This window comes from Acomys minous, assembly GCF_964271855.1.
Source record: "Acomys minous genome assembly, chromosome: 5".
In the NCBI taxonomy this organism is placed as follows: domain Eukaryota; kingdom Metazoa; phylum Chordata; class Mammalia; order Rodentia; family Muridae; genus Acomys; species Acomys minous.
In genome coordinates, this window is record NC_140494.1 from 108,378,856 (window position 1) to 108,406,576 (window position 27,721).

Sequence of the window (27,721 nt, forward strand, 5' to 3'; positions counted from 1 at the left end):
TTAATGATTTATATATTTGTATGTGAATTTGTATTTTCCCCGCATGTACATCTGTGTGAAGGTGTTGGATCCACTGAAGCTAAAGTTTCAGACAGTTGTGAGCAAAGCAGACTCTCTACTTGATGTGAGGTGTGGTAGGCATTTGTAGGCCTTAGTCTCAAACAAGAGGCGATGCTCCAGCTCGAGTTAGGCTTTCTTCTGCATGGGCTGTGACAAAGCAGAAAGAGCACAGATTATTATTCTTGCTTTTTAAAAAGACTGAGGCTCAGAAGGATGCCACCCAGGTGCTATCATGTCTCATGATGCCTTGGTGTCTTTACTTGTAAAATCAGGAGGGTGGATAAAGGCAAAGATTAACTGTGACCCTGGAATCAAAAACATAATTGGCTGTATCACGGAGGAAACTTATAAACAAGGTGTTTTTTAAATTTTGTACTTATGTGTTTGGGTGTGCCTGTGTGAGTTTATATCCACCACATGTGTGCAGGTGCCTGTGGAAGCTTGTGGAAGGCATTGGATCCCTGGAACAGGAATTACAGAGAGACAAAATAACATGATAAGAGCAGAAATCCCCCCCATTGGATTAGGATCTTTAAAAAGCTGCCTTTTGTTGATGCTAGGAACTTAGCCCTGGTCAGAGAAACATTTTTGAAAGCAGCAGTAACTTAAGTCAATGAAAACTTCAAATCATGTTCCCATGGCAACTTCAGCCTCAGGAGGCCTCCCTGTGGGCTACCTTTAAAACTGGTTTCTCAGAAGTCCAGTCCAGGGATTTGAGATGTCATGTCATTGTTGTTGTTGTTGTTGTTGCTGTTATTGTTTAAGACAGAATCTCTATATGTAAACTAGGCTGGCATCCACCTCTAGGAGATCTGTCTGCCTCTGCCACCCAAATGTTGGGAGTAAAGATGTGTGCTGCCATATCTGACCCCAGCGACCACATTTAAGGGTAACTAGCAAGGGAAATGGGAGAGACCTGGCAAGGCTGTGATGTCAGGTAGACTCTAGTGATGGCTGAATTGATGAGGGCAAAGGCGCGGTAACAAGAGCTGCATTAACAAGCGAGCTCCCTTCCGGAGGTCATGCTGTTTAAACCTTCTGGAACTTGAGGACGATGGGAGCTGCCTTGAGGACAGTGGCTTATCACTAGATGGCTCCCATCAGCTAAGAGCACATCTCCTGAGAAGAGGCTGCTGTGTGCTGTGGACAGTAAGAGCAGCCAGGGGCTAGGTGTGTAAGTTCAGTGTGAGTGTGTAGGGTGTCTGGGTGCACACTACAACATCTTCTACAGTTACCAAGCCTGTGCACTGTCTCCTTCTCCTCTGCATGTTCTTATAGGGGGCATATTATCAGAAAATCTATCCTCTTCTGAGGAAGGTTGTACCCAGGACAATGTGTTAGGGAGACCACAGCCTTGTTGACTCTGTTTGGAGATGGAGTAAGTGTTGTTTAAAGCAATGCATTTGTAGGATGGATTGACAAGAGGTGGTCTTGTGGTGTCTGACTTGGGTTGTTGTGGTTAAATGGAAATGCCCCACATAGGCTTATAGATAGGGAGCTGCACTACTGTGAGGTGTGGAGTAGATGTGGTCTTGTTAGAGGAAGTGTGTCACTGGGGGGGGGGGGGCTTTGAGGTTTCAGAAGCTCAAGCCAAGCCCAGTGTCTCTCTCTCTTCCTGCTGCCTGCCTATCCATACGGTAGAACTCTCAGACACCACTCCAGCACCATGCCTGCCTGTGTGTCACCATGCTTCCCACCATGACAGTAATGGACTAAACCTCTAACCCCAAAAGCCAACCTCCTTTAAAGGTTTTCTTTTATGAGTGTTGCTCTGGTCATGGTATCTCTTCACAGCAACAAAACCCTGACTCAGACACTTTATTAACTTTGGAATCATCATGGCAGGGATGCAGATATTCTAAAAAGACACGTGTGCCCTTCCTTTTGGCTACCCGATGATTGCAACAACACCCCCAAGGAACTGACATTTCTATTGTTTTTTAAAATTACATGTATTATCTATAGGCCCGGCTAGCAATCAATCAAGGCATAGATACTTGTTATATTTTAAAATAGCCTTAGTTAACCTGGGGCAGGGCAGATATCAATCCTCTAAACTACCTCCCATAGTGGGGCAGGCATGGGATCCCTGCCTCAATCCCACGCCATCTGCTCTTAATAACTTCTGTCAAGCTACTTCTCACCTATAATCCCATATACTTGTTCATGTTCTTCATTTGGGCCGGGTTCTCCATCAACCCTGGCCATGTGTTTCTCCTCCATCTAACCCATGACAGCCTTCCTTTCTTCCCTTCAGGTCTCTCTCCTTTCTCCTCATGGCCATCCTTTCTTCTTCCCAAGATTCCTCTCTCTCTAAGCCCCACCTATCTCCTTTGCCCTGCCCAGGTGGGATGGCTTTTTATTAAGCAAAAGGTGGGTCACACAGACAGCAAGCACTAATTAGCATCAAAATACATCAGACCATCCCCCCAACACATTTCCCCCCAGGAATCTTGTGCTGGGAGAAGGAAAGGCTGAGGCCTCCATGCCAAACAATCAGGAACTTGTTTGAGATTTCACACAGTTGTGGCACTTGTCAGAGCACCTTGCAGGAGGTCCAGACAGCCCCCCTATTTAGACCTAAACTTTGCATCAGAACTCCAAAGGCTGACTTGGGAGTGAAGGCCAGGTCACTGGCCTCTTGGGTCATTTCCAGCATGGCTATATCGAATAAATCTCTGCATTTCCCCCAATCACTTCAGCTCCCTAGTTGGCCTGTTGAGGTCAGGTGGCCCAGGCTTAGGGCTGTCAGGGTTCAGGCTCTAACCCTGATTGCTCCAGTAACAACTGCACTGGATTAAAGAAATTTGGTAAGATGGCTCTGAAAGATGTATCTTTGAGAGTTTTTTGTAGAGACGAGTGCCATGAAGGTGTGTGAGCTGACGGGGGAGACCCTACAGAATGTGGGTGACACCATCCAGCAATCTGGGACGAAGCAGAAAGAGCAAGCTTGAGCTCTCAATCCTTTTTTTCCCCCATACAGAATATTCTAGTTATGGTTTCGCGTCCCCCAGCTTGTTCCAGATCCTCCCCCACCCACCCAAATTCACATTCTTTCTTTCCATCTCTCATTAGAAAACAAACAGGCATCGAAGAAGGAAAAGGAGGAGGAAGAGACAGATGAGGAGGAAAGGAAAGAAGGAATGAAGGAAAGAAAGGAACAAAACAAACAAAAAGGGGGGCAAAGAAAAAGAACAAGAAACACATATAGATGCAGAGACACACACATTCGCTTATATAGAAATCTCATAAAAACACCAAATCAAAAACCATAACGTAAAGCAAAAGACCTATAAGGTTAAAATAAAAGGCCCAGACAAAGCATTATGAGACAAAAGCAATCCAACAAACACAAAATGCTCCAAAAAAATTATCATTGAGTTCATTTTATTGTTGGTTTATTTTATTCTTGGTTGCCTACTGCTGGGCACAGGATTGCCTTAGGTGTGGTTTGTAAACCCAATGAGACTCAATTGGAGGAAACTAACATTTCCTTTGGTAGTTTCCTGCTTAGGGATGGGGGCTGCGTTCCCTTCTCCTCTTTCGGGATCTCACTCATGAACGTTCTTGAATAAGCTCAGGTTTTGCTGTGGCTGAAGTTCACAGACACCAGGTGCCTAGGTTCTTCAGCCTTTGAGCCCTGAGTTGGGCTAGCTGGGCTAGAGAGGCCTTCTCCTCTCATCCTGAGCCTGCATCATTGGTTCCTCTTTCGAATGTTCCCAGCTTCTCGCAGAGCAGCTCCTGCTTTCCGTGGCTCTGCAGCCTGCACCCAGCTATCGCAGGATGTTCCAATCTCTGCTTATGCATGGCAATCTCATCAGCCCCCTCTTATAATTATATACATTCCGTCCGTTCTGCTCCTGTAAGGAACCATGACTAATGTAGATACCGAGTTTAAATTGCTTCCGTTATCCAGTGGGAATGAGTCCCATTGTCTTGAAATCTTGAAGCTTTGGTCAAGCCAACAGCCTAAGTATGCCATAGCTAGGAGGATCTAGGACACCATAGGATCAGGAGGACTCTGCTCAGAGGTTGTGAGATGCGGAAGACCAGGTCATGATTAAAAAGAGATGATTCCGCCTGTCTCCACCACCCTAGTGCTGGGATTACAGGCACGAGCCACCATACTAGATCTCATGTGACACCCAGGGCTCTGTGTACTAGGAAATCCTTCTACCAACCGAGCTACAGCCCCACCTGCTTTACCTGAATCTTAAAGGATAGGATTAATTCAGGTAGCTTTCGTGTTAGAATTCTATTTCAACAGGCATGGTTTTTAATTCACACGAACACACACGCATGCACACACACACATACACACACACACACACACACACACACACACACACACACACATACACACACACATACACACTCATAGAACGCAGGGCCTTGTGGGTCCATAACTCAACCTCTCATTTTGCAGTGGAAAACCAGGGTTTTCAAAGGTAAAGTGCTTTGCCTTGACCTCAGCCTCAGCTCTTCAGCAATTAAACAAGAGGTGTTAGCTTGTCATTTTCCAAGTCTTCATTCATATTAGAAGGACATAGTTGATATATTGACAAGAGCAAAGGCTATATTAAGCAGATGAGCTTTCTCACACTTACCAAGTTACAGAGGGTGGGACAAGTTAAGGGGGACAGAAACCTCAGCACTGAGCGGTTAAGGGGCAATCAACTAACAGCTTGTTTTAGAACTGCCTGTTTTCCTCCCTGTGTTCTGCATTGCTTACATGCCTGCCCCTGGAGGGCATGAAGTCACTTGGATGAAAACAACCTACCTGTTTATTAAATAGCCAACAGCTTTTTTTTTTCCCTGAAAGGGGAAAGATGATAACTAGGCAGGAGAGAAATTATTTTCTGGGTTCTCAACACTTAAGTCAGAACAAAGCTAATATTAACTCAATGATCTGTGGAAAGTTTGAAGTTCAGCCCAAGTCTTCCCTTTAATTTGCCAGACACCATTAAAATTAAAATTATAATCTGGAGCCTCGTCTTTTGGTCAGCAACCAAAGCCACGGAAAGACTTCTTGATTTTTTTTTTTTTAATATTAAAAGATTTGCAAAAGCACAAAAACTTCTTGCCCCTTTGTTGAATAAACAGGAAATAGAAGGTGATGATAAGTTAACTGCATAATCTAATATTCAAGATTTCTCATGCTAAACTGGCCCAGAGCCTCTGTATGGGTTATTAAAATTTGCATTTTGTGTATAGACCCAAAAGGGGAAAAAATTTAAATGTGTAAAAGTAATCACATATTTTTTGTTAGAGAAAAATGTGCTGAGCTCTCTTCCCCTTTTCTTAGCAACCTCATACGTTGGGTGTCCAAAGGAAATAGGTTTCTTGTTTCGGAAGGTTTAATTTCTATTTAAATTCCTTCTGGCCTAAATGGGCCCAAGCTCGGAAAGGCTTTTGTAAGAACCGTGTGCGCCCTCTGCTGGCCACACCGAGGTCAAGCAATGCGCTTCCACTCAATGCGTGAAACTGGACAGCAAGGGTGAGAGAGATGGAGGACAAAAAAGTTGAGATTCTTACTCCCACTGGAAAATACGAAGCAGGATGTGCCAGTGGTTCCGCTCACAGTAGCGTTTCTCTTTGCTATAGTGTTCAGAACAAAACAAAACGCAGTGTAGAAGCTGACATCTTTTCTGACAGAGTTGAGCTACACAGACCTGGCTATCCACAAAAGCTGTGAGATAAACCTGTCGTGTCTTGTCTGGATGGACTCTGTCAGAAGAGGCTGGTGATTTCTGGGGACCAAAAGATCCACTTTTTGATAGTATAATTTTGTTCTGTTGCTTGAGGAGGCACTCTGAAAAATCAACTTAAGGGATGACATTTCCAGGTCCACCACGGATGGAAGTCTGGATGGGAACCTTACGCAGAAATCATGAGGGAATACTGCTCACTGGCTGCTCGCTACTTTATGCTCATCCATCTTTCTTATACCATCCAGAACCACAATAGATGCCTGTAGGTTCAAGTTTTAAAACCAAGTATAGTTTATTACAAACTTATTAACCGACAGTACCTCACTTATAACCTGACTAACTTAAACAATAGGAAAAGAAGATTAAAGAATACAGTAATAAAACTGTAAGGATACCAGTTCCGAGGAACGTTTCTCCTGGCATAATCAGCAGGATTTCTTCTGCTGGAACCTGGAGCAACCAGAATCTGGAACCTCAGCTGGAGCCCCGAAGCCTTCCCTCCAGCGGTTCTTTCTAGAAGCATCTTGAAGTAGAGTCTCCAAAGGCGTTGCCTCTTGTTTTTGGCTCATTTTTATACCTCCTCTCAGAATTTGTTCAAGGATGTTTCTCAGCTGGTTAATAACCAATCTCCCCCACATGGTGGTTCAACTTCTAAGGGGATAAACATCAACTGTTCTCTCACAAGTCTTTTCTCATCCCCCACTTGTGATCTAAACAAGTTTAATGTTTATCTCTCCTTCAGATGCCTCGGGAATGGTATTGCACACAGTGGGCTGAGCTCCCCTACATCGATTACCATTAAAGACAATCCCCCACAGACATGCCCACAGGCCAATCTGGTGTAAGCAATCCCTCAATATAGGCTTTCTCCTCAGATGACTCTAGCCTGTGTCAAGGTGACAATTAAAGCTAACTAGTACATAAACTTCCTAGGAGCTGTGAGACTCCATGACCTCTGTCCTTCCCCAGGGCTTAAGGCCCATGAAGCCAGAGACAAGACTTAGAATCTAATGTGATAAATATCTTCTGAGTGAATGCCTCTCTCCAAAGAAGATTGGATTCCAAGTGTCCCTGGTGCAGACGTGGATAAAAAGACAAAGCAGGTTTTGAAGACCACACTTACCTGTGTTCATTAAGAAAATCTAATGACTGCAGCAGCTTGTGTTTCAATGGCTGTCCTGGAGGGACTGCAGATTTTTGAATATAGCATAGCAGGTTTTAGAATGGCTTTCTGGGCATCTCATCAAGTCCTGAGAGATGCCTGTTGCCCCTGTTTTCGAGAAGGACCACCAGCCTGATGAAAGTCGCGTGGTACCCTAAGGATGATAATGTTTTCTGTTCTCAATTCCCAATGTTCTCCCCATCCATATGATTTACTAGTTGCCTCGCATCCTTGAGTTGGCCAGAAGTTAAAATTAGGGAGGCAGTCACAGCCTTCAAAGCGGAGCCTGGTAAGCCATATCACAAACATCTCCTTTGATTACTCTTGACAGCCAGATGATAGGAAATTACCAAGGCTGGGCTGCACAGCACTAAATAGGCTAACCACCTCTTTAATAGCTTTCTTTTTCCATGGTCTTCCCCAGGGCATTACGCATAGCCATGCAGCCTCCTACATCGCACAAGTTTAACTCAGGGTGAACCTGGTCAACACCTCCCTCAGGTAGCCCGCCAGAAGAAGCTGAGCGGGGTCAGCGGTCAAAGACATTTACAAGTTGGGACCAGAGTGACTCCCAAAGTCTGTGTTTGCTCATGACTTGGTTGGTCTGTTTGATTCCCGAAAAGGCAAACAAGCAAGCAAACAAACAAACAAAAAACCAGAAGCCAACTGTTTGCTTAGGACTGTGTGTCACTGAAAAAAACAATGTGGTAAAGGGTGGCGGCGGTGGGTTTGTCTGCCACTAGAAGGGTCATTTCATGCTTTGACACACACTGTCCCCCAGGCTTCTCCTCCCTTCCTAGTTGCCAAACAGATCCTTATTCAGCCAGCAGGACCCAGAACACATACTATGCTTTTTGGAACCCTCCCTTCAAGCACGCAGTGCTACCGACACTCCATTTGAGGCCTTCTCTCACCCATGGTGTTATAGTTGTATATAAGTTTCTCCGAGAGACTAAGCATTCTTTAGGAAGCAGCAGCCACCGCAGCGGCATATTTTGTCTCTGCATGAAAGAAAAAAATGTGAGTTCTCATAGTCCAGTCTCCAAAGCCCAGAGTACAGGCAGCTGGTCTCCCAACTTTCTGGCTCCAAGCCAGTAGCAAATGCTGTATCATGCTGTGTCGTAATCCGCCAACAAATAAGCAAGTTGTGATGCTTGGCCTTCATTGTCAACTCGACACCTAGAATGAATGGCTCACTGAAGGGTCATCGACATCACCTTGGCCTGTGTACATGACTGTGGGGACATTGTCTTAAGTCAACCAATGTGGGAAGAGCCAGGCCAGGGTCTGCAGGGAGTCCTAAACTATGTAAGAGTGGAGAAACTGAGCCAAGCAATAGATCAAGAAGCAAGTATTTGGTCATGTGTACATTCGTTTCTCTCTGCTCCTGATGGTGGAGGTGGTATTAGCTGTTTGAAGATCCTGCCTTGACTTTCCCACAGCGATGGGCTGTAACCTGGAGTCGTAACTTGAAACTCCTTTCTCCCATAAGTTGCCATTTGTCGGGGTATTTTATCACAGCAACATAAAGGAAACTAACACAGCAGTAACAGGAATGTAATAAATATCTTTCAGATGGATGCACAGCCAGAAAGCTAACTCTGGGTGGAGGACGCCTACAGTGCTAACTTAGCTGTGTCTAAGTGCAGGTCAGTATGTGAGCAGATGGGAATGCAGATTTGTAAAGCAAAACTTCATAAAATATTGTTGCATGGCACTCTATTATCAGGATATTTTTGCCAAGATTGTTCTGTGGGTTTTATAATGTGTGTTGTGGTGCTCTCAACTGAGTTTATGATACTCCAATGAATGGCAACTTTCAGTGTGAAAATATTGATGTAGTGGACACTTCACCTGGCATTGTTTCCCCATTTTCTGTTTGTATTTATGGAATGCCTTCAAGCTTGGAAGTTTTGATTTAGAGGAACAGCAATAAAGATAATGAAACAGTTTGGACAGAGTGTAGAAGAAACAATATTCCACCTGTCCCCTGGCCTGACCCTTGTATAGGGTTCAAACCCTTACAAGTAGGACTGAGTATTTCATGCTATACCAAGTGTCCCCAGGATACTTCAACCTGAACCACAAAATAAAGCTGCTTCCGGAGGCAGCTCAAAGTCTACCCACCACAAGCCATAGTCCAAATCTACCTATCCACCTGTTTCAGGGAGTGAAGTTGTATTTTCATTTACATGTCATCTGTGGCCAATTCTGCTCCAACTGTGGGTTCACTAGCTGTGATCAAGACTATCTGAGCAAGGCTTTCATCCCAGCACTTGGGAGGCAGAAGCAGGTGGAGCTCTGTGAGTTCCAGGACAGTCAAAACTACATGGTGAGACCCTGTCTCAATCAATCCATCAATAAAGAAAGACTGTATGACCCACGATGCCAGAAAGCATTTGCTCTGGCCAACTTTGATATAGACAGTAAGAGCTCTCTGCCCAAAGCCAGCATGGCTCTGACATATAGGCAGGGCAGTAGCTTTCTCTACGTGACCCTGCTCAGAACTGTCAGGCTGGACAGCCTGAGCAGAAGATACTAAGCAAGGGAACTCTGGGTAGGGACTTCAGAGAGGACTGTCTTTGGCAGCATCGGGGAGCACTTGACATGTCACTGTATCTGCAAAGATGAGGGCTCTTGAGCCAGCTGACATTGGGACTTCATTTATATCCCCAGGACCTGGCACAGGAAAGACACATGGAGGGTGCTAAATACATGTTTGCTGGATAGCTCTTGAATCAGAAAGGACCTGGTAGTGTGTGGTGTGGAAACCATTTTCTCATGGATGCTCTTGACAAGCCACACCAGTGGAGACCCCCCCCCCCCGAGAAGGACTCCTCTCCTACTTGGAGATAAAAACATCTCTCCTCAGCTGCTTTGGCAACTGACAACAAAGACGGGAAGATGATGGTTGTGACAATAATGATGACCTAACCATCATCATTCATCAGATGCCTAGTGTGTAACGAGCATTCTTCTGGATTCTTTCGAGCTTTTAGTTCATTTTCATCACCTTGACAAGCAGTTCCATCTCAATTTCACTGTGTGGGTGAGGAAACTGAGGCACAGAATGGTTAGATAACATCCTAGGGAGAGACATCCATGAGCGATAGAATTTGAAGATGAGATGAACTTTAGAAAAGAAAAAGATTGGACCACTGGGATGAATAAAAAGAAGTAACTGACCAGCCGTCCTTGAACCTTGAAGACAGACCGGTGCAGGTGTTTGGGGTGAGCATCCATTAGAGACTGGATGAGCCCAGAGTAGATCTATCAGCATCAGAGGCTGGGGTGTGCCAGTCTCTGCAGGAAGAGTACAAGAGAAGGATGCAGCAATTCCCTAGGAGGCTAACAGTGGAAAAACTGATGTTTCTGTGGTGTGAGCTTGACTTACGTGTGATTCCCAGGTGTGGTAGTGTCTGTATGTCTGTGGTGGTGATGCCTTCTTCTGTGAATATACAAAAGAAGGGAGCCCAGATTTCTAGGTTACTCACCTGAGCATTCCATAGCATTAATATGTGTATGGAACACAGAACAATGGTTCAGGAGCTCAGCCTAGACTGCCCACCCATCCCTGAACCATGAGACCCCACTAGTCAGCTTCTCACGGAGAGCACTGTAGTCAGAGTCACAGCCTGAAATGAACCAGCAAGCTTTTAATTGGGACCCAGGGTGTCATTCAGATCTGTCTGGTTTGCGCCCCACTAGGAAGTACAGCCCTTCATTGTTGGCTGTGGCAGAAGAGTAATTTTGAGAAATCACCTCAAACTGCTCAATGGTGTAGCCAGCCTCTTCCACAGCATCCCGAACAGCCTCCCATCCCAGGGGAAGGCTAGAAAACCTCTGCTCTCCAATCATGTAGTAGCTACTCTTAAGGGCATCCACCATCACCAGGGAGCCCCCTGGCTTGAGCAGGCTGCTCAGGTTCTTCAGGGCAGCTCGGTAGGTGGGGAGGTCAGGGCAGGCAGCATCCAGGCACAGTGTGCTGAGCAAGCAGTCAGCAGGAGGCAGTGAGACCTCACCCAGAGGCTGGCTCTGGGTCACATCACACTTCAGCACTTGCTTGATTGCCTGCCTCAACTTCTCTTCCTTCTCAGGTCCTTTGGTTCTGAAAAACAGGCATGGACCAGCATCACTCACTGCTGTAGCTATGGGGACCCCAGATCTTTTTGGTCAGGGCTAAGGATGTCAGTGTGGTCCATATTGTAGACCTTAAGTCATCTTAATCTGGTGTCTGGGAATGTTACCCTATTAGCCAAAGCTGGGTCAAATCTCCTTATAAAGTAAATAATGACATGAAATTAATCACAATAATCCTATCTCCTTCTCCCAGTCTTTTATTATTATATGTTTAAAATTATTAGTGCTGTCCTTGAGCTCTGCGATACTGCAAGATGGTAGCAAGTTGACCCTCACACAGAAAGTAGTCATGGGGCATAAATGCTGACTAATTGTCCTTATAGTAGTTACCTATTAATGGGGAAATGGGATCTAGAACAAACAGGTTTAGAAGCTGTTGATCACAGGGCCTGGGGATTTGGCTCAGTTGACAACAGAGTGCTTGCCTAACAGGTACTACGCCCTGGGCTCCACCCCCAGCAGCTTGTAAATTGGATGTGGTACTGCCTGTCTCCAATTCCACCACTCATGAGGTGGAGGCCGGAGGATCAGAAGTTGGCTGCCTAATGAGTGCAAGTCTGGGCTACAAGAGCTTATGTGCAACTCTGGCTCAAAGAAAGAAAGAAAGAAAGAAAGAAAGAAAGAAAGAAAGAAAGAAAGAAAGAAAGAAAGAAAGAAAGAAAGAAAGAAAGAAAGAAAACTTTATTGATTATCTTATCATGTGGCTAGGGTCTGGAGTCACTCTCTTTCTCCTGACTGCAGATACATGTCTATTTCCTGTGTATGGTCCTATAGTTTACATCTGGAAAGTCCCTCAAAGACAGTGGCCAGCTCGGTTCTGTTGAGAAGTGGTGGAGCCATTAGAAGGTGGGGGCTAGTGAGACGGTTCTGTGGGTGTGTCCTCGAAGGGGAGCATAGGGCCCTAGTGTCTTCTCTCTCTTTTAATAGAGTGGCTTTTCTCCATCACGTGCTCCTACTGTGATACTCCACCATAAACCTCTAAACAACATGAACGTGTGAGCTAAAATAAGTCTCATCGCAAACCAACTGTCTCGTAGAAATGAAAAGCTGACTGACGCACGGGATCCATTTTGAGTCTGTCAGGGGAGAAAAGAAGGAATAAAGTAGCAAAGTAAATAAACACGCCAACCACACTAGAGACACTGGAGTTGGGGACCAGAAACTAGCAGAAAGCTGGAGAGAAAGGGAAGAAGGGTCGTGACGTACGTACCCAAGCCCTGAGCTCCACTAAAAAACCTTGTCACCGGTACAGAACCCTCTGAGGGAACTGCTTGACAAAGAATCCTGGCACACGCACAGATGTAAATTACTCAGGGAACACAGCCGCTCATCTGAAACACGCCCAGGAGATGAGATGGCCATCTGAAGGCAAAAGTTGATGGAGACAGTTGAAGGTGGTCCAACACCAGTCGAGAAAGAAGAGCTTAAGTTCTTAAGTTGGAACAACTTCTGGTCATGAGCAAAAGTCAGTGGTTTGAGGAAAACTTAAATCTGCCCCTAGGCAGAATGACTCTCAAGGTGGGGGAAGTTGTCTATGACTATGTAGTTTGACTGTTTGATTAAAAAATATTAAGCCTGAGGCTGGGCATGGTGGCAGATGTCCTTAGCCCCAACAGTTGGGAGGCAAAGGCAGGCCGATCTCTGTGAGTCTACAAACAGAGTCCAAGACAGCAAGGGCTATGCACAGAAACCCTGCCTTGAAACACCCCACCCCCAGTCTTAAGCCTGGCACATTCAGTTAGTTGCCAGCGGGCTTTGAATTTGCTCTAACTTTTCATCTGAGAGGCTTGACTATGGGCATAGGAAAGATAGTGTCACCAGCCCTCAGAGAAACATGCCCCAACCACAAAATCATATTTCACACCCACTGGGAGAGCCAGCGCCTGAAAAAGACAGGTAACACGTGCTGGCAAGGAAGCCGTATGCACTTTTGGTGAGAATCTAAACTAGTTCAGCTCCTTCAGAGAACAGTCTAGAAGTCTCTGAAAAAAGAAAATTAAAAACTTTCTGCATGGCCCTGCACTCCATTCATAGGCATATACCCAAGAGAAAGAAAACATATAGCCACACATAAAAGCCTATATCCTTGTGTATATATGTCCTTAAATGACCCAAGATGATCTAAATGCCCATCAGCCTATAAATCAGCAACTCAATTGTGGGAGAGACACACCGGAGAGTACTAATTGCCAACAATGGGCTTTGATATGTGATACAACATGGGTATCATACAACATGGGTATCATGGTTACCAGGAGACATCATACTAAGGAATAGAAGCCAGAAACCAAAGGCTATGTGTTACACAGTCCCACTTACATGCCATGTCCAGGAAAGCTCTAGAGATTGAAAGCAGCACAGAGGTTTCCAGAAGCTGAGGGATTTGGCAGGGGCTGAGGGGTGAGGAGTTAAAGCAATTGCCAGTGGGTACAGGGTTTCTTTGGGGACCTAACAAAACTACTCTACAACAATTCCAGGTGAGATTACAGAACTCTGGATACATCGAAAACCTCTGGGTCCTGCTTTAAATGTATCTATTGATGGAAATGTTTCCAGCTCAGTAAGCTGCCTTGTCTGAAAAGGGGGCCTGGAGGAATGATGGCCTACACCTTTGATCCTTGCTTTCACAAGTGAAGCAGGGGGATTGTGCGGGTGATGTGTGAGTCCAGGCCATCTTGGGTTGTGTAGCAAGATTGTAGAGCAGAAAGAGGAGGAGGAGGAGAAGAGAGGGGAGGGGAGCAGGGGGGAGGGGAGCAGGGGGAGGGGAGGGGAGAGTGAGAAATGCACAGAAAGGGGTAGAGGCTTAGCCAACTGCTGTTATCAGAGAGTTTCTAGAACAACTACATGGGGGCTGGAGAGATGGCTCGGCGCTTTAGCCATTCTGCTCTTGCAGAAGACTTGAGCGTCAGGTCCAAAGGAAACTCCAGTTCCCCGATGTCCAAAGGCAGTCCAATGAGATCAACCTGGACTGCAGGAGGGGAACTTGTGAAACCGATTCCCATCAGAGCCATTTCCCTGACCTCTGGCAGGAGGGACACGCGTCTCCCTGTGGGCCTAGCAGGTACATCAAAGCCCATGCTGGCCTCCAGGCTCCCTCAGCAGCCCAAGAACCTGTTACACATTTCCAAGTCCATGCTAGCAGCCCAGCCCTTCTCACCTCCTCCCAGATCCTGAACTTCATCCAGTTCCCAGGCTTACAGGCCGCAGCTACTCATCCTCCTTATAACCCTGCTATTCTCACTATGCACACTCTGCCCCCGTGTGTGTGTGTGTGTGTGTGTGTGTGTGTGTGTGTGTGTGTGCGCGTGTGCGCGCACATGCATGCTCTGTCTTTGCTTCTCTCACTGTGCTTTCTCTATTCTCTACCCCCTGCTGTTCTCCCTTCTCTTGCACACAGCCCTTGCCGTGTCCAGTCAGTGTACTTCTACCTGTAACTCCAGCTCAGGAGGATCTGACATCTCTGGCCTTCATGGGTCCCTGTACCCACTGGCATATACCCAAACACAGACACATATACAAGATTTAAAATAACAAAAATAAACGTTTTTTAAAAAATTACCCTCAATGGGGTCTACCTGCTCCTTATCAGGGGTGAAGACGGTCCTATGGCAACCATTTTGTCCTAATCTGTCTTTGATTTTTTTTCTAGTTAAAAAAAAAAATCTCCTATGAGCCAGGCATGGTGGCACACACCTTTAATCCCAGCACTCTGGGAGGCAGAGGCAGGTGGATCTCTGTGAATTTGAAGCCAGTTTGGTCTACACAGCAAGTCCTGGACAGCCAAGGCTATACAGGGAAAACCTGTGTCTGAAAAAAAAAAATCTCCTATGCTAAAATCTCCTGTGCTGGGTTCTCTGTAGTACTGGGCAAAATACAGCAAGTGTCATCCTAATGGTAGAAAGACTTGTTCCAAGGCTGCCACCCAACCTCACTAAACACAAATAATTTGACAGAACATGTTAAGAAAAACTGAAAATTCAACAATAGAAGCCTATGAGTAACAGACTTGAAAGTAGATCAGAGAAGCTGGGATTGCTTATACTTAAGGGGCTCATATATATAACAAACATATAGAAGAAAGAGGCTTAGGGGCTGCAGCATAGTGGGTTGGTTTGGTTGGGTATTTTTGTTTTGTTTTGTTTTGTTTTTTATGTTTTAAAATGTTCCTCTAGGTTGGGGACATCGTGAGAATGTGTTCTTAAGCGATTACGTCAGAAGCAGAGTGGACCTTTGTGCCCTATTGTGTAGTAAGCTATTTTAAAGACGCAAATTACCACAGAACTAGCACTTGCCAGTCAGACGATGATGGAAATTGTTCTCTCACTGTGAAGCCCACTGTGAAATCTCGAAAGCTCACAGGAAATGTGCCAATCTGACGAGGGGGAATTTGTTAGGCTCTCCCACCTCCTCGGTACCTGCTTGTCCTTGGCCGCATAGCAAACATTGGTGAACTCAGTTGCCAAGGCAGCTGTGTAAAGATTACTCCTCAGGACTCCTTGAGCACTGCGGATAACACCCACAGGGAAATGGACTCGCCTGGAGGCCGAGGCAATTACCACTCACACTCACGGTTAGCTCAAGGAGAAGGCGATAAACACATTGGAGCAGCACGGCGTCTGGTTTACAGAAAGCTAACTGCAGCATGGCCATTGCTCTTCTTGTGAAGTTGGACTCTTTCAAATAGAGGCTGCCATTTCCTTTTTTAAATATGCTATCTACGCAGGCCTAGGGGACACGGCAGAGAAGGAAAGGAAAGGTACAGACTCCTGGTAAGAACTCTCTGTGAGGCTATCTTCCATACCCAGTAACCATCTCAAGATTCTGCCTATCCGGAGAGGCAAGGTGGCCGCTACATCAGACTCTCCGACTCTCCACAGAAGCTCTCCTGCCCCAAGCACATGTTCTCAATACCAGCTTTTGAGAGGTGGACGCAGGAGGATCAGGAGTTCAAGGTTATCCTCAAAAACTTAAGGAGCTTGAGGCCATCGGTGATATACAAGAGCCTATCGCTAAACAACAGAAAGAAAAGTCAAATAAACTTGGTAAGAGGCAGGAAGAATCGTGCAGCACCCTTTGGCACAGTCCACACCTGAATCAGATAGGAAGTTTAGATAGGGTATAGAGTCTGGCAGGCAGAATCTATTCATTCATTTATATTTGAACCTCTCTTATGTGTTGGGTTCTGGGGGACTCAAAGGTACTGGGGACTCAGGGGAGAACAAAAGAGAAACAGAGGGGAAGAGAGAAAAATAGTTTATCTAACGATCACCCATCAACATGTAAAAGACATGGATACACTCACGGAGGAAAGGAACATGGGACCTTGGGATCCTAGCTTGATCTATTCTATAGTGGGCCAAAAAAGGAGCCATGTACACAGGGATGTGAAGGACACATACATCATCTCTGACCAGGCCAAAGAGGAGGCAAGGGGAGGAAGATGGTCCAGCATGAAAAGACAGTATGTGCAAAGGCCACCTGGTAGAAGACGTAAGGAAGAGCATGCCCATGGGCTTAGACTGTCAGGTGCCAGACAAGACAAGGCTTTGCTGATTATGTTCAAGATTTTACCTTCTGGACCAGCTGTGGTGGCGTATGCCTCTGATCCCAGCACTCAGGAAGCAGCAGCGGGCAGTTCTCCCTGAGTTCAAGTCCAGCCTGGTCTACAAAGCAAGTCCTAGGACAGCAGAGCTATGGAGTGAGAATGATTCACAAAACTGGGAGTTTTGCCTTCTACCCTAGGATGTCTAAACGGTGCTGTGGAAAGGTATGTCATGACTCAGTGTGGTGGCGCCTGCCAATAATCATAATACCCTGGAAGCAGAAATGGGCTAGCCTGGGCTACCAAGTAAGACCTTGCTTCAGAAGAGGGGGAGGGTTCTGGTCAGAAGTGTATCTTGGGATGATTACCAGGATTATAGAGAACTGGGTGTAAAGACAAGTAGTGGAGGTACAAGTCTACTTCCTCAGGAATGGTAGCTTGGATAAAGACGTAGGTAACTATTTTAAAAATAAAACTGACTCAAGGGAAATGCGGGAAGAAAAATGGATGGGAAGCCAGGCTTGGGTTAGATGAGCCATGACAGAGAAGGAGATGACAAGGTTGACTTCCAGGCTTTGCAGTCATCCATCTACCCAACTAATTGTCTGATGATATCATTCAAGGAGCTGGGAATACTAGCTACAAATGAGATCGGGCTGGGTCATCACTTTACTCTGGGTACACTGAGTTCCAGATCCTTTGGTGGAAATGGCTAATTGAAGACTTCCCAGCCAATGCCATGAGTAGTCCCAGAGAGATGATGTACTTGAGGGAAGAGAGAGTATCTATCTGAAAGAGAAATGCCTCCGGTCACCAGATTGCCACCATGGCCATTAAGATCCTGAGTAGCAGTATCTGTGAGCTTTTGTGGCTTTGAAAATTCAGAGACAGTTGCAACAAAGACAGAACACTGGATTGAAAAACAAATTTGGCATAGTTGTGCATATTTTTGAACAATATACCAACATTTTCTGTGTGATTAGTGTTTGTTTTATTTTGTTTTGTGACAATCTTGTCTTTTGGGTTTTTTTGCTTTTTAAAATATAATATATTAAAAATAAATAGATATATTTTATTTATTTTTCAAGTATAGAAAATGTGTTTGTATAACTAATGCATATAATTAATATAATATATATTAGATATTAAAATTTGTAATGATAAAAAGCATCAGACAGCTAGATTACTATAGTAATGAAAAGAAATGCATGCTTTGCAGCTCTGGCTAGGCTGGAATTCATTTTGTAGTTCCAGGCTGGCCTTGAACTTGATAATCCTGCTGCCTCTGCCTCCTGAATGCTGGGTCAACCAATGTGCAGCACTGTGGCCAGCCCTTACCAGCCTCTGTGCAGAGAGCTGTGGCTTCAGAAAACAGCCATTTTTTTTTCAGTGTTCCACCTCTTTCCTTGGCAGGCTCAGTGGAACAACTGCTCTCTAGAGAGGTGCCTGGAAGTCTCTGTCCTCTCCAAGCCCGCACTGGCTATATGGGAGGTGGAGAAGGAGAGCTTGGACAACACACCCATAACTCACTTCTTTTCCCCTGCAGGTCCCAGTGAATCTGCAGGACTCTTAGCTTTAGACATAGTTCTCCACCCATCGTCGTGGTCACCTCAGCAGAGCTCATGGGGCACAGTCAGTGGGGCCTTTGTAAAAACAAACAGCCAAAAACTCAAAACGAACAAAAAACAATGTACAGGTGTTTTGCCTGAATGCACCAACATGTGTGCCTAGTGCCTTCAGAGGCCAGGAAAGGGTGTCAGATCTCCTGGAACTGGAGTTACAGTAATTAGCTGCCATGTGGATGCTGAGAATTGAAACTGGGTCTTCTGGAAGAGCAGCCAGTGTTCTTGACCAGTGAAGCCATCTCTCCAGCCCCAGAGTCTGCATCTCTAACATGCTGCTACATGATACATTGAAGCTGCTAATCTAGGGATCCCAAGGCTAAGCAATGTGTTCTGAGGGGCTAAAAACAAGGCTAACTCTTGTTATTTCTAGGATTTCTTTTCTTTCTGTTCTAAGTTATTTTTTCTTTGTGTGTGTGTGGTGTGTGCGTGTCTGTATCTGTGTGTCTGTGTGTCTGTGTTTCTGTGTCTGTGAGATCCCTTACAGGAGTTACCCAAATGTAGGTGCTTGGAACTGAACTCAGGCCCTCTGCAACAGCAGCAAGGGCTCCTAAAGCTCCCAACTACCTAGGAAATAGGCCAGCTCCTACTTCTATAATTTCTTAAGGAAAGAGTTTATTTTCCTTGCTTATGACAGGGTACTTACATCACTATCTCACTGTTTAAGGTGAGGGTTTGGTACTGAATGCTTAAACCTTTCAAACAATTGTGAAATGAATGATTTTTTAAATGTCTGAGTTGCACTCCCAACGCAGCAGAAGAAAGCAGCTAGCTCATATTGTCCTTGGAAGTCATCAGCACAAGAAATATCTTCAGATAAAGAAGAAATAATCTTGGGGAAAATGGACTGTAGGTTGATAGAGGTACTCGAAGATGTGAGAGAGCCGAATGGGATCACTATCATTCTGAAAATAGTCGAAGCTGCTGGATCTGGTATGAGGATAAGGAAGAGATGCAGGCACCTCCTGCCAAAAGTACAGTTCCTCATCTAGGCCAAGTGATGGGCACGGGAGGGCGTCTGAAGAGGCAATTGTTCTGAGCTGATGATTCTGCCTGGAGATAAGTAATTCTTTTAGTATCTTGCCAGACTGAAGGGTTCATTTTTGAATGAGATGTGGGCTGTGATGTCTAGGGAAAGTGGGACTGCAGCTCCCAGAGCTTTCTGGACATGTGCTTTGGATTTCAGAAAGATATGCTGTCTCATAGTGGCAGAGAGTTTCTGTTTAATAAACTTTCTCTGAAATTCTATCAAACCTCGTCAATTCTGTATTTGTTTAATACATTTTGATAGTGTCCAAACCCTCACAGCAAACGAGGAACCATGTACTTCATATAAAAAACGAGTAGCAAGACTCATGCCATTTTTAAGAATGTATCTTCACTTCTGCTAAATGTGTAAGAGGTTTCTAAGTTAAAGTGACAGCCTCTCAACTTCTTACTAAATGCCATGGCCTCAAAGGCCCTAAATGCGCAGATGTATATCTGTCACCTGTTAGGCACTGTAGGACAGAGGGGTCTCCTCTGTTTCATTCTCTGCTCTGGCCTAAGGACTGGTATTATGTGGTGCATCACATTTACTCAACCTAGGTTTGTTGGATGGATGGGTGGGTGGGTGGATGGGTGGATAGATGGAAGGAGGGATGGGTGGGTGGATGGGTGGGTGGATGGATGGGTGGGTGGGTGGGTAGATGGGTGGATGGGTAGATGGATGGATAGGTGGATGGTTGGTGGGTGGGTGGGTGGGTGGGTAGGTGGGTGGTCAGATGGACAAATGGATGGATGGATGCTAGTTCCCTTAACCATCAACCAAGAATCACTAATTTTTCATAACCCTCATCTAAATAACAATGCCCCAGTAGGGAATTATTTGAAACAGAAATCAAAAAATGAACCATATTAAAACAGCTACAATAAATAAATAAACAAGTAACCTCAAAAGGAATTTAACTAAAACAAGCTAATGGCCTCTACAATGAAAACATCAATGGAGAAGAATATCCTAGACAGCAAGAAAATGGAAAGATGTGTTTGCTGAGCTGAAGAACCAAGATCATGAACATGTCCGTATTACCCAAAGCAGTCTGTGGAGCCAATGCCATTCCTGTTAAAACACTAGCAATAGGGCTGGGGGAAAACAATCCTAAAATGTGTATGCAATCATACACACACAAAGCCCAAATATCGCCAAGGAAAGAAACCAGGAATCACACACTACCTCACTTCTACAACAACTAAAAGGCTATAGTCACCAAACAGCACAGCATTGCCACAAAAACAAACAAGCAAACAAAACCAGAGGACACAGAATAATGGAGTGGAATAGACAGCCTAGGACTAAGCTATGCCTCTGCAGTCTGCTGGTTTTCCATCAGGATGCTAAGAAGACACATTGAAGAAGGGCCAATATTTGAAATAAATGGGAAGGGATCTGAACTCAGGCCCTTGTGCTTCCATGGCAAGCACTGACCACTGAGCATCTGCCAGCTCCCTTTAGGTTCTAGCTTTCTGGATGGTAAATAAGAAATTATTTTCCCATAATTGCTTCGCGTTGCTTCTGTCAGTTAAAAAGCCTGTCAACGTTTTGCTGAATCTGGTGGTGTCAATGTTAGGCACACACAGAGCCACCACCTTTCTGTTGGATGACTATCAATAAATTAGTACTGAGAAGGTGCATTTGGCACCCAACATATTCTCCTGAGCCCTCATTCTCCATCTGGAATCCCCTTTGCTCTCTGTCTTTTGAGTTTCTTTTGTGGTTTCCAACTGGATTTTAATGATGTTTCTTGGCTAACAGAGACATCAGGTCCCTTCAGAAAGTCGAAGAACAGGTACCACTGCTCTACCTGTTCCCTTCAAGATCACACACATAGGTGACCACTGGAGACCAGTCAAAGGCCCCTGGGTCCCTCTTCAGCCACCTCTGCAGCTCCCGAAGGTTCTGGTCTGTGTAGTCAGTGACAACGATCTCCTTGAAGGACTCACAGGCAGAGAGAAGCTGATAGATGGTGGGGCCAGAGCCAATGTCAATCAGGAGGTTTCCCTTCACACCACCTGGTACAGAAGAGGGGATGATCAGGCATCATAAGCAGACAGGCAAAGCTGAAGTGGCACTGTCTTTCCTGGGATAATGCCATAAAGGCACACCAAACAGACAGCCACGCCACTCACCGCTCACCACTCTCCATTATCAGCACTTGCTAAGATATCTTTCTACTTTCTATCCCCACCCCACCCCCAGTCAGGAATGGAGGCATGCTGTTTGGGCTATTTTGATATCCTGGGAGTGGGTAAGGTCCACATCTGGTATACAGACACAAGCCCCAGGTTTAGGAAGAGACCCTGACTCAAAGGAATACATAGAGGGAACAATGGAAGAGGACACTTGATGCTCTCTTCTGGCTTGATGCATGCACAGGCATGCAACACGTGCACACATACTTACACAAACAACAAAAATAAATAAATAAATAAAACACTGAGATTAATAATAAAGCACCCAGTTCTTAATATTTGGGGAGGTCTCTACCTCATGAATAAACATTCCTTTCAATCAAGAGTAGAATTAAACTTGCAATTTCCTTCCTTCCCTTCTTTCTTTCTTTCTTTCTTTCTTTTTTTCTGAGACAAGGTGGGTTTTTTTTCGGTAGCCCAGGCTAACCTAGAAAAAACCCAACCGTGTAGTCCAGACTAGCCTCCGAATCATGGCTATCCTCCTGCCTCAGTCTCTTAGGCTCTCTAGCTCTCTTAGACTCTCTAAAGTGTCCTGAGGGGTTGACTGGCTCCTTCAAATTACCTAGAAAGTCACTGGAGCTACAAGAACAGCACTCAGGACCTCTGGTTTCCTTTTTCACAACCACACAAAAGACAATGGATATAAAGGGACTTTGTAAACCATAGAATAGCTGAGGCAATATTAATTTTTATTCTCATTAAATAAATGAGGGATGCCAAGAGACTGTCCAGTAGTGATGGCTAGACACAAGTCTTGTCATCCCTGAGATGCAATGTGACTCATATTTAAACAGACAAACTTACCCAGGCCGAATATCTTAAAAAGATTTTTCAGCAGATGCCTAAGGATCTCGTTTTCCGCACAGGGTCTGGACCCAAAGCTGTAATATTTTTCCAAGTAAGCCCGGGGATTAAAATGATTTAGATAAGTGTCCTTGGAGGTGAAGCCAGATTCCATCGTGTCTGTGCTCTGTGCCACTAGCCTGCTGCTCGCCTTTCCCCTCCCCCAGAAGCCAGGGTGTCACTCTGTGAAGTTGGCTTTTGGAATCTTGAGCTATCAATCTTCCTCCAGGCCCTCCCATTCCCTTAGAGACTGATGTTTGTTAAATACTAACAGTGAAATAGACCACAGATGTCAGGCTATTCCAGGAAGTGATGAAATTACTGGAGAAGGGAGCTTAGGAGATGTGGGGCGTGGCAGAGGGAGGGCCATGACCTGCATGCAACTCTCCACCCAGCAGTAAAGGTCGGCTGGCTACAAAGACTGAAGATGGGAGAAACTCCCCCCCCAACCTCCACACCCCCAGCCCACCACACCTCCACCTGCACCCCTGCTCATCGTGGAGATTAACTCCTGGAAGAAGCCCTGAGTTCGGAGGGACAGGTCATCTACAATCCACTCTGTCTTCTTGGTCTTGTAAGGATTCTTCCAAGAAAAACAGAGAGAAAGAAAGAAAGAAAGAAAGAAAGAAAGAAAGAAAGAAAGAAAGAAAGAAAGAAAGAAAGAGTCCCAAAGAATGGTTTCAGTTTAAACATATAAAAGAAAGAAAAGGGAATGTGGGGAAAGGAAATAGGCTCATGGCTAAGGAATGTTGGCGGCTTAAAACAGAACCTCAGATGGAGTTTGGAAAGATTAATTTTTTAAACATGGACACTGTCTTCCTAGATAAAGCACGGCTGCTGCACTCATGAGCTCATTGCGGTTATGGTTACCAGCTCAAGGCCAAGCCAACATGATCAACACTCCAGCAGGCAGCACCACTTGGACTCAATGAGTTAGTTATAAAGGTGGGGTGAGGTGGGGGGGATCCTGAAACAGAAAGGGTATGTGTAAGGGGTAATTGAGGTCGGGTATAATCAAGATGCATTCTGAGAATGTGTGAAATTGTCAAAGAATAATTAAAAGGTATTCTAAAAATGTTTGAACATCGAATTAACCAATCAAAAACATGGTTAAGGGTCGAAAATATAACTCGGTTGGTGGAGTGCTTGCCTATATCATGTGTTCAGCCTGAGACTTGATCCCCAGTGCTGCACAAATCTAGCCTGGTGCTGCATGCCAGCAATTCCAGCCCTTAGGAGTCAGAAGCTCAGGTTCACCCTTGGCTGCACAGAAGCTCAAGGCCAGCCCAGTGCATCTGTGGTTTCCCCTCACACCTGCCACTACTCAGCTTCCCCAAGCTCCCTGCTGCTTCCACGGAACCTGAATCCTGACAGCGCTTTCAAAGTAAGCCTGAAACCTCAATTCCCTCAAAGAATTTCCTCTGTTTCCATTTCTGGGATCACATTGCCAATTAGAATTCACCCTGCCTAGCCAAGCACTTGATTTTTGTGCCAGCATATATTTGCTCTTGGTTTTTGTCTGTCAATTATTTCTCTTAAAACTATTATAGAAGTGATAAACAAACTGAGCAGTAGGCTAAGGACTGAGCCTTGAGTCTGCATTTCCTGCTCTGCATCACAGGCGACTTCCTGGAGTCACTGCTCAAAATACTGTTTGATTAGCCGAGTCTTTGCACCAAGTGCAATAGGAGTGAGTGCCTGGTATCTCATGACTGAGCAAAGGCTCTCTGGTGACAAAGCCCAGGAACTGGAGAGATGGTTCAGAGGTTAAGAGCACTGTCTGCTCTTCCAGAGGTCCTGAGTTCAATTCCTAACAACCACATGGTGGCTCACAACCATCTATAATGAGATCTGGTGCCCTCTTCTGGTGGGCAGGCACACATACAGGCAGAACATTGTATATGTAATAAATCAATCTCAAAGAAAAAAAAAAGACTCTTCATTAAGGTTTGGAATGAAAGGTGGTCCATAGGTTATATAGGTAGACCCCATCTCAAAAAAATTTTTTGGTTGATAATGTTATAAAAACACAGTATGGGAAATCTAACTGGTTGATGTGAACCAACCCGCCCCTCCCTGCAGTCAGCTAAATTCTTTTCCCTTGTTTCTGTGTCATTCTGCCTGTTTGGGGAGCTGGAGGCCTCTATTCTCTACACATAGGCTTCTTTGTTCATCTACTGAATGCAGCTTCGTTCTGGCTTTTCCAAATGGTCAAGGGGATAAAAGAGCCAAGTTCCCTGCATCGGTTGTCAGGAATGAGACTAGGATTCCACCATTGCACTAACCCATTAGGGGAGAGGTGCCTCCCGACGTGTCAGATACACAGGTACTCAAGTGATGTTTTGGAGCAATGCGTTATAGCACTTAGAACTTAGGTTTATAAATTCCTAAGTGAAGGTATAACACCTACACATTTTAAATAGTCCTGTAATTATTAAATAAGTCAAACTGAAAATTACATCCAGTCCTGGTGAGATGCCTCAGGTCAGCTTGCCTCTAAGCCCAACAATCTGAGGTCAACCCCTCGAGCCCACGATGAACGGATAGAAGCAAATCCCTCAATTCGTCCTCTGCCCTCTGCACGTGTGCTGCAGCATGAACACACGTACATAGGAAAGAAGGAAGGAAGGAAGGAAGGAAGGAAGGAAGGAAGGAAGGAAGGAAGGAAAAAAGATTAAATTTTATTCACACATGATTCTTCAACAACTATGCTTATAAGTTTAGGGAAAATCCAAATACCATGATTATTTGTGAAGTAGAAAAATTACAAAGTAAAACTCACTCATGCAAAGTTTCTAAATTAATTACTGTCTAGTCAGTAAGACCATTAACACTTCAGTGGTGCATAAGATGTCCCAAGAGCTGACTGAGGCATTTTGCACACATTACTAAACCTTACAGTAGTTCTATGAGTTAGGACAATTATCTCCACGTCCGCATTTGAGGAGACTGAGGCATGGACAGGTTCAGTTACTCCCCTGAGCCACCGCCCTGTTTTAGAGCAGCCCGAATTCAAAGGCCTGTTCTTGTGACAGCTAGACTACAACCAAAACAGTCTATGCCAGTGACACACAAGGATCTAACAGCTAAAAGTTCAGTGAGTACCAGCCATCACATTTGCACATTACAGGAGAGCTCACCGGATTTATTCAATGGATGCACAAGAAATAAGAAAGCTCAGATTCAGTATCCATGCAAGATAATAACAACATTTCTGATACTGAGGACAGAATAAGGCTTCATTCATCTACCAATAAAGATCTTGAAGAGAGCCAGGTGTGGTGGCACACTCAGGGAGGCAGAGGCAGGTGGATCTCTGAGTTCAAGGTCAGCCTGGTCTACAGGGTTCCAGGAGAGGCAGGGCTACACAGGGAAACCCTATCTCACTAAAAGAACAAAAACAAAAAACAAAAAAGACAGAACCAACAACAACAACAAAAAGATCACGCACAGACATTTTGCCAAATGATGCTGAATTTGAAAGCTTTCTCTTTGACTTGAGGTCAGAGATACATGTGTTAACATTTATCAGGGTTGTTTGTCTGTTTTTGAGATCGAGTCTCACTATGCAGTCCTGGCTGTCCTGGAACTTGCTGTGTGGCCCTGAATTCATAGACAGCCACTCAACTCTGTCTCCTGATGTACTGGGATTAAAGGTGCACACAACCTCCCTTGCAACAGTTACCAATTTTAATAAAAATTCTACCAGAAATATTGGAAAGATAGGATAAGAAAAATAAAGAAAAAATAGATGGATTGGAAAGAAAATGGGAGGTTCCATTACGAAGATGGTGCTCTGTATAGGACATGAAGAGCAACTACGGACCTGCCAGGATGAACACAAGAAGCCAAACTTCTGGGTACAAAATCAACTGGCAAAATTAACTTCCTTTTCAGTTAGCCACAGTTACAAAATGAAGTGCAAAATCAGCTTTTCCCACGGTGGCGTTAAAAAAATATGAAGCACCTACAACAAAATATATACAGGGCATTAATGGAGCAAAGCACCAAGTTTTATTGAAAGACATTAAAGAAGACCTAAATAAGTGGAGGAAAACACCACTCTGTGGAGTAGACAGCTTAACACTGTAGAGATGTCATTTCTCTCCAAATTGATTTATAGGCTCAGTAAAATCCCAATTAAAATCCCAATAGGTTCTTTTCTAGGACTTGACAGGCTGGTTTTAAATTTTATATGGCAGTGCCAAAGGCCAAGAGTGGGTAGTCTTGGAGGAGAAGAAGAAGAAGGTGGGAGGACTCTCTGCACCGGATACAGATACGTATTAAAGGGCTGTCACCATTAAGCCTGAGCCGTATCGGCACCGGACTTGATAAATAGACCCATCCATGGGCCGGAGTGGAGGGGCTGGGGACAGGCGTTCTGTGCACCTTTGATGTGTGCTAGAGTGGTGGCTCGGATCAGCAGGGAAAGAGAAGGGCTTGCAATAAATAGTTCTGGGGTAGCTGAGCATCCTAGGGACGAGAAGAAGACGAGAGCCCCACCTCACACTGTGAGCAAGGTTCAGTTAGGTCGTATTAACCAACTATATACACAGAACGAGGGTCTGAAGATTCAGAGGGTGGTAGAGAAGGCTGTCTTCATAGCCTGGGGTGTAGGGAAGGCCTTCTTAAAACGGACACAAACGCCATTAATAAGTGAGAGGCTTATAAATCTGAGTGTGTGCCAGTTAAGAATGTTAAGGGACAGGAGGACCACTTGGCAGATAAGAGAAGCTATGCATAAAGCGCTGACGAGGGACCGGGAAGTCATGTATTTACTTATCGTTGGGTTTTTGAGACATGGTCGAACTATATAGACAAAGACTGGCCTCAGACTCATAGAGGTCTGCTTGACTCTACCTCGCAGGTGCTGAGATTAAAGGTGTGAGCCACCGTGGCGGGGATACAGAATTTAAAGGACACTTTTGAAAACCCAAAAGAAGATAAAGTTGAAAAGGGAAGACTCAAACAGACCTTTTATAACAAAGGAATGGCCGACAAACCTATAAAATGGCACCTAACTTAATCAACTAAATGTAATTTAAACCATAGTGAAACATTACTACACGTGCATCAAAATGGCTCAAGTGATAATGTGACCAGAACCAAGGACCTTACCAAAACACATTACCCTGCATTTCCGGAGAAGAGGAATTAACCATAGACACCAGACCCAGAGAGTGTTCACACCTAGAGAAAACCTGTACATAGATGGCCACAGCGTTCTTTACAGCATTGTTTGGGATAGCCCCGTGACTAAATAATTGACAAACACAGCTTATGGGAGGGGGTGTCTACTTTGGCCCACAGTTGGAAGGGATACAGTCCATCACCGTGGGAAGGCTTGGTGGAGGAGTGCAATGGGGCCGCTCATAATGTAGCCCGATAGGAAGCAGAGAAATGAGTGCTG

The 27,721-nt window shown here is 45.0% G+C and overlaps 1 protein-coding gene across 3 annotated transcripts; it reads right to left on the reverse strand.

Annotated features, from left to right (window-relative positions):
- NNMT (nicotinamide N-methyltransferase) lies at positions 1-27,721 on the reverse strand. 3 transcript variants are annotated; one of them, XM_084781370.1, is made up of 4 exons: positions 22,273-22,663; positions 21,081-21,288; positions 10,696-11,041; positions 1-207 (listed from the first exon to the last, which is right to left on the reverse strand). In XM_084781370.1, exons 1-4 carry the CDS (start codon positions 22,424-22,426, stop codon positions 187-189), a joined length of 729 nt encoding a protein of 242 aa, XP_084637496.1. In that variant the 5' UTR covers positions 22,427-22,663; the 3' UTR covers positions 1-186. The 3 variants fall into 3 exon arrangements, with proteins under 3 accessions (XP_084637496.1, XP_084637495.1, XP_084637497.1); XM_084781369.1 differs by lacking the exon at positions 1-207 and having other exon boundaries at positions 10,570-11,041; positions 22,273-22,660; XM_084781371.1 differs by lacking the exons at positions 1-207; positions 21,081-21,288; positions 22,273-22,663 and adding an exon at positions 27,610-27,721 and having other exon boundaries at positions 10,570-11,041.

What these genes read in the sequence shown, in the direction of transcription:
- NNMT (XM_084781369.1), bottom strand. Translation starts at nt 22,426, where the DNA reads ATGGAATCTGGCTTCACCTCCAAGGACACTTATCTAAATCATTTTAAT. An exon ending in TTTTAAGATATTCGGCCTGG is followed by an intron (nt 21,289 to 22,272) that starts GTAAGTTTGTCT and finishes CTTCTGTACCAG; the next exon opens with GTGGTGTGAAGGGAAACCTC. An exon ending in TGTGATCTTGAAGGGAACAG is followed by an intron (nt 11,042 to 21,080) that starts GTAGAGCAGTGG and finishes CCTGTTTTTCAG; the next exon opens with AACCAAAGGACCTGAGAAGG.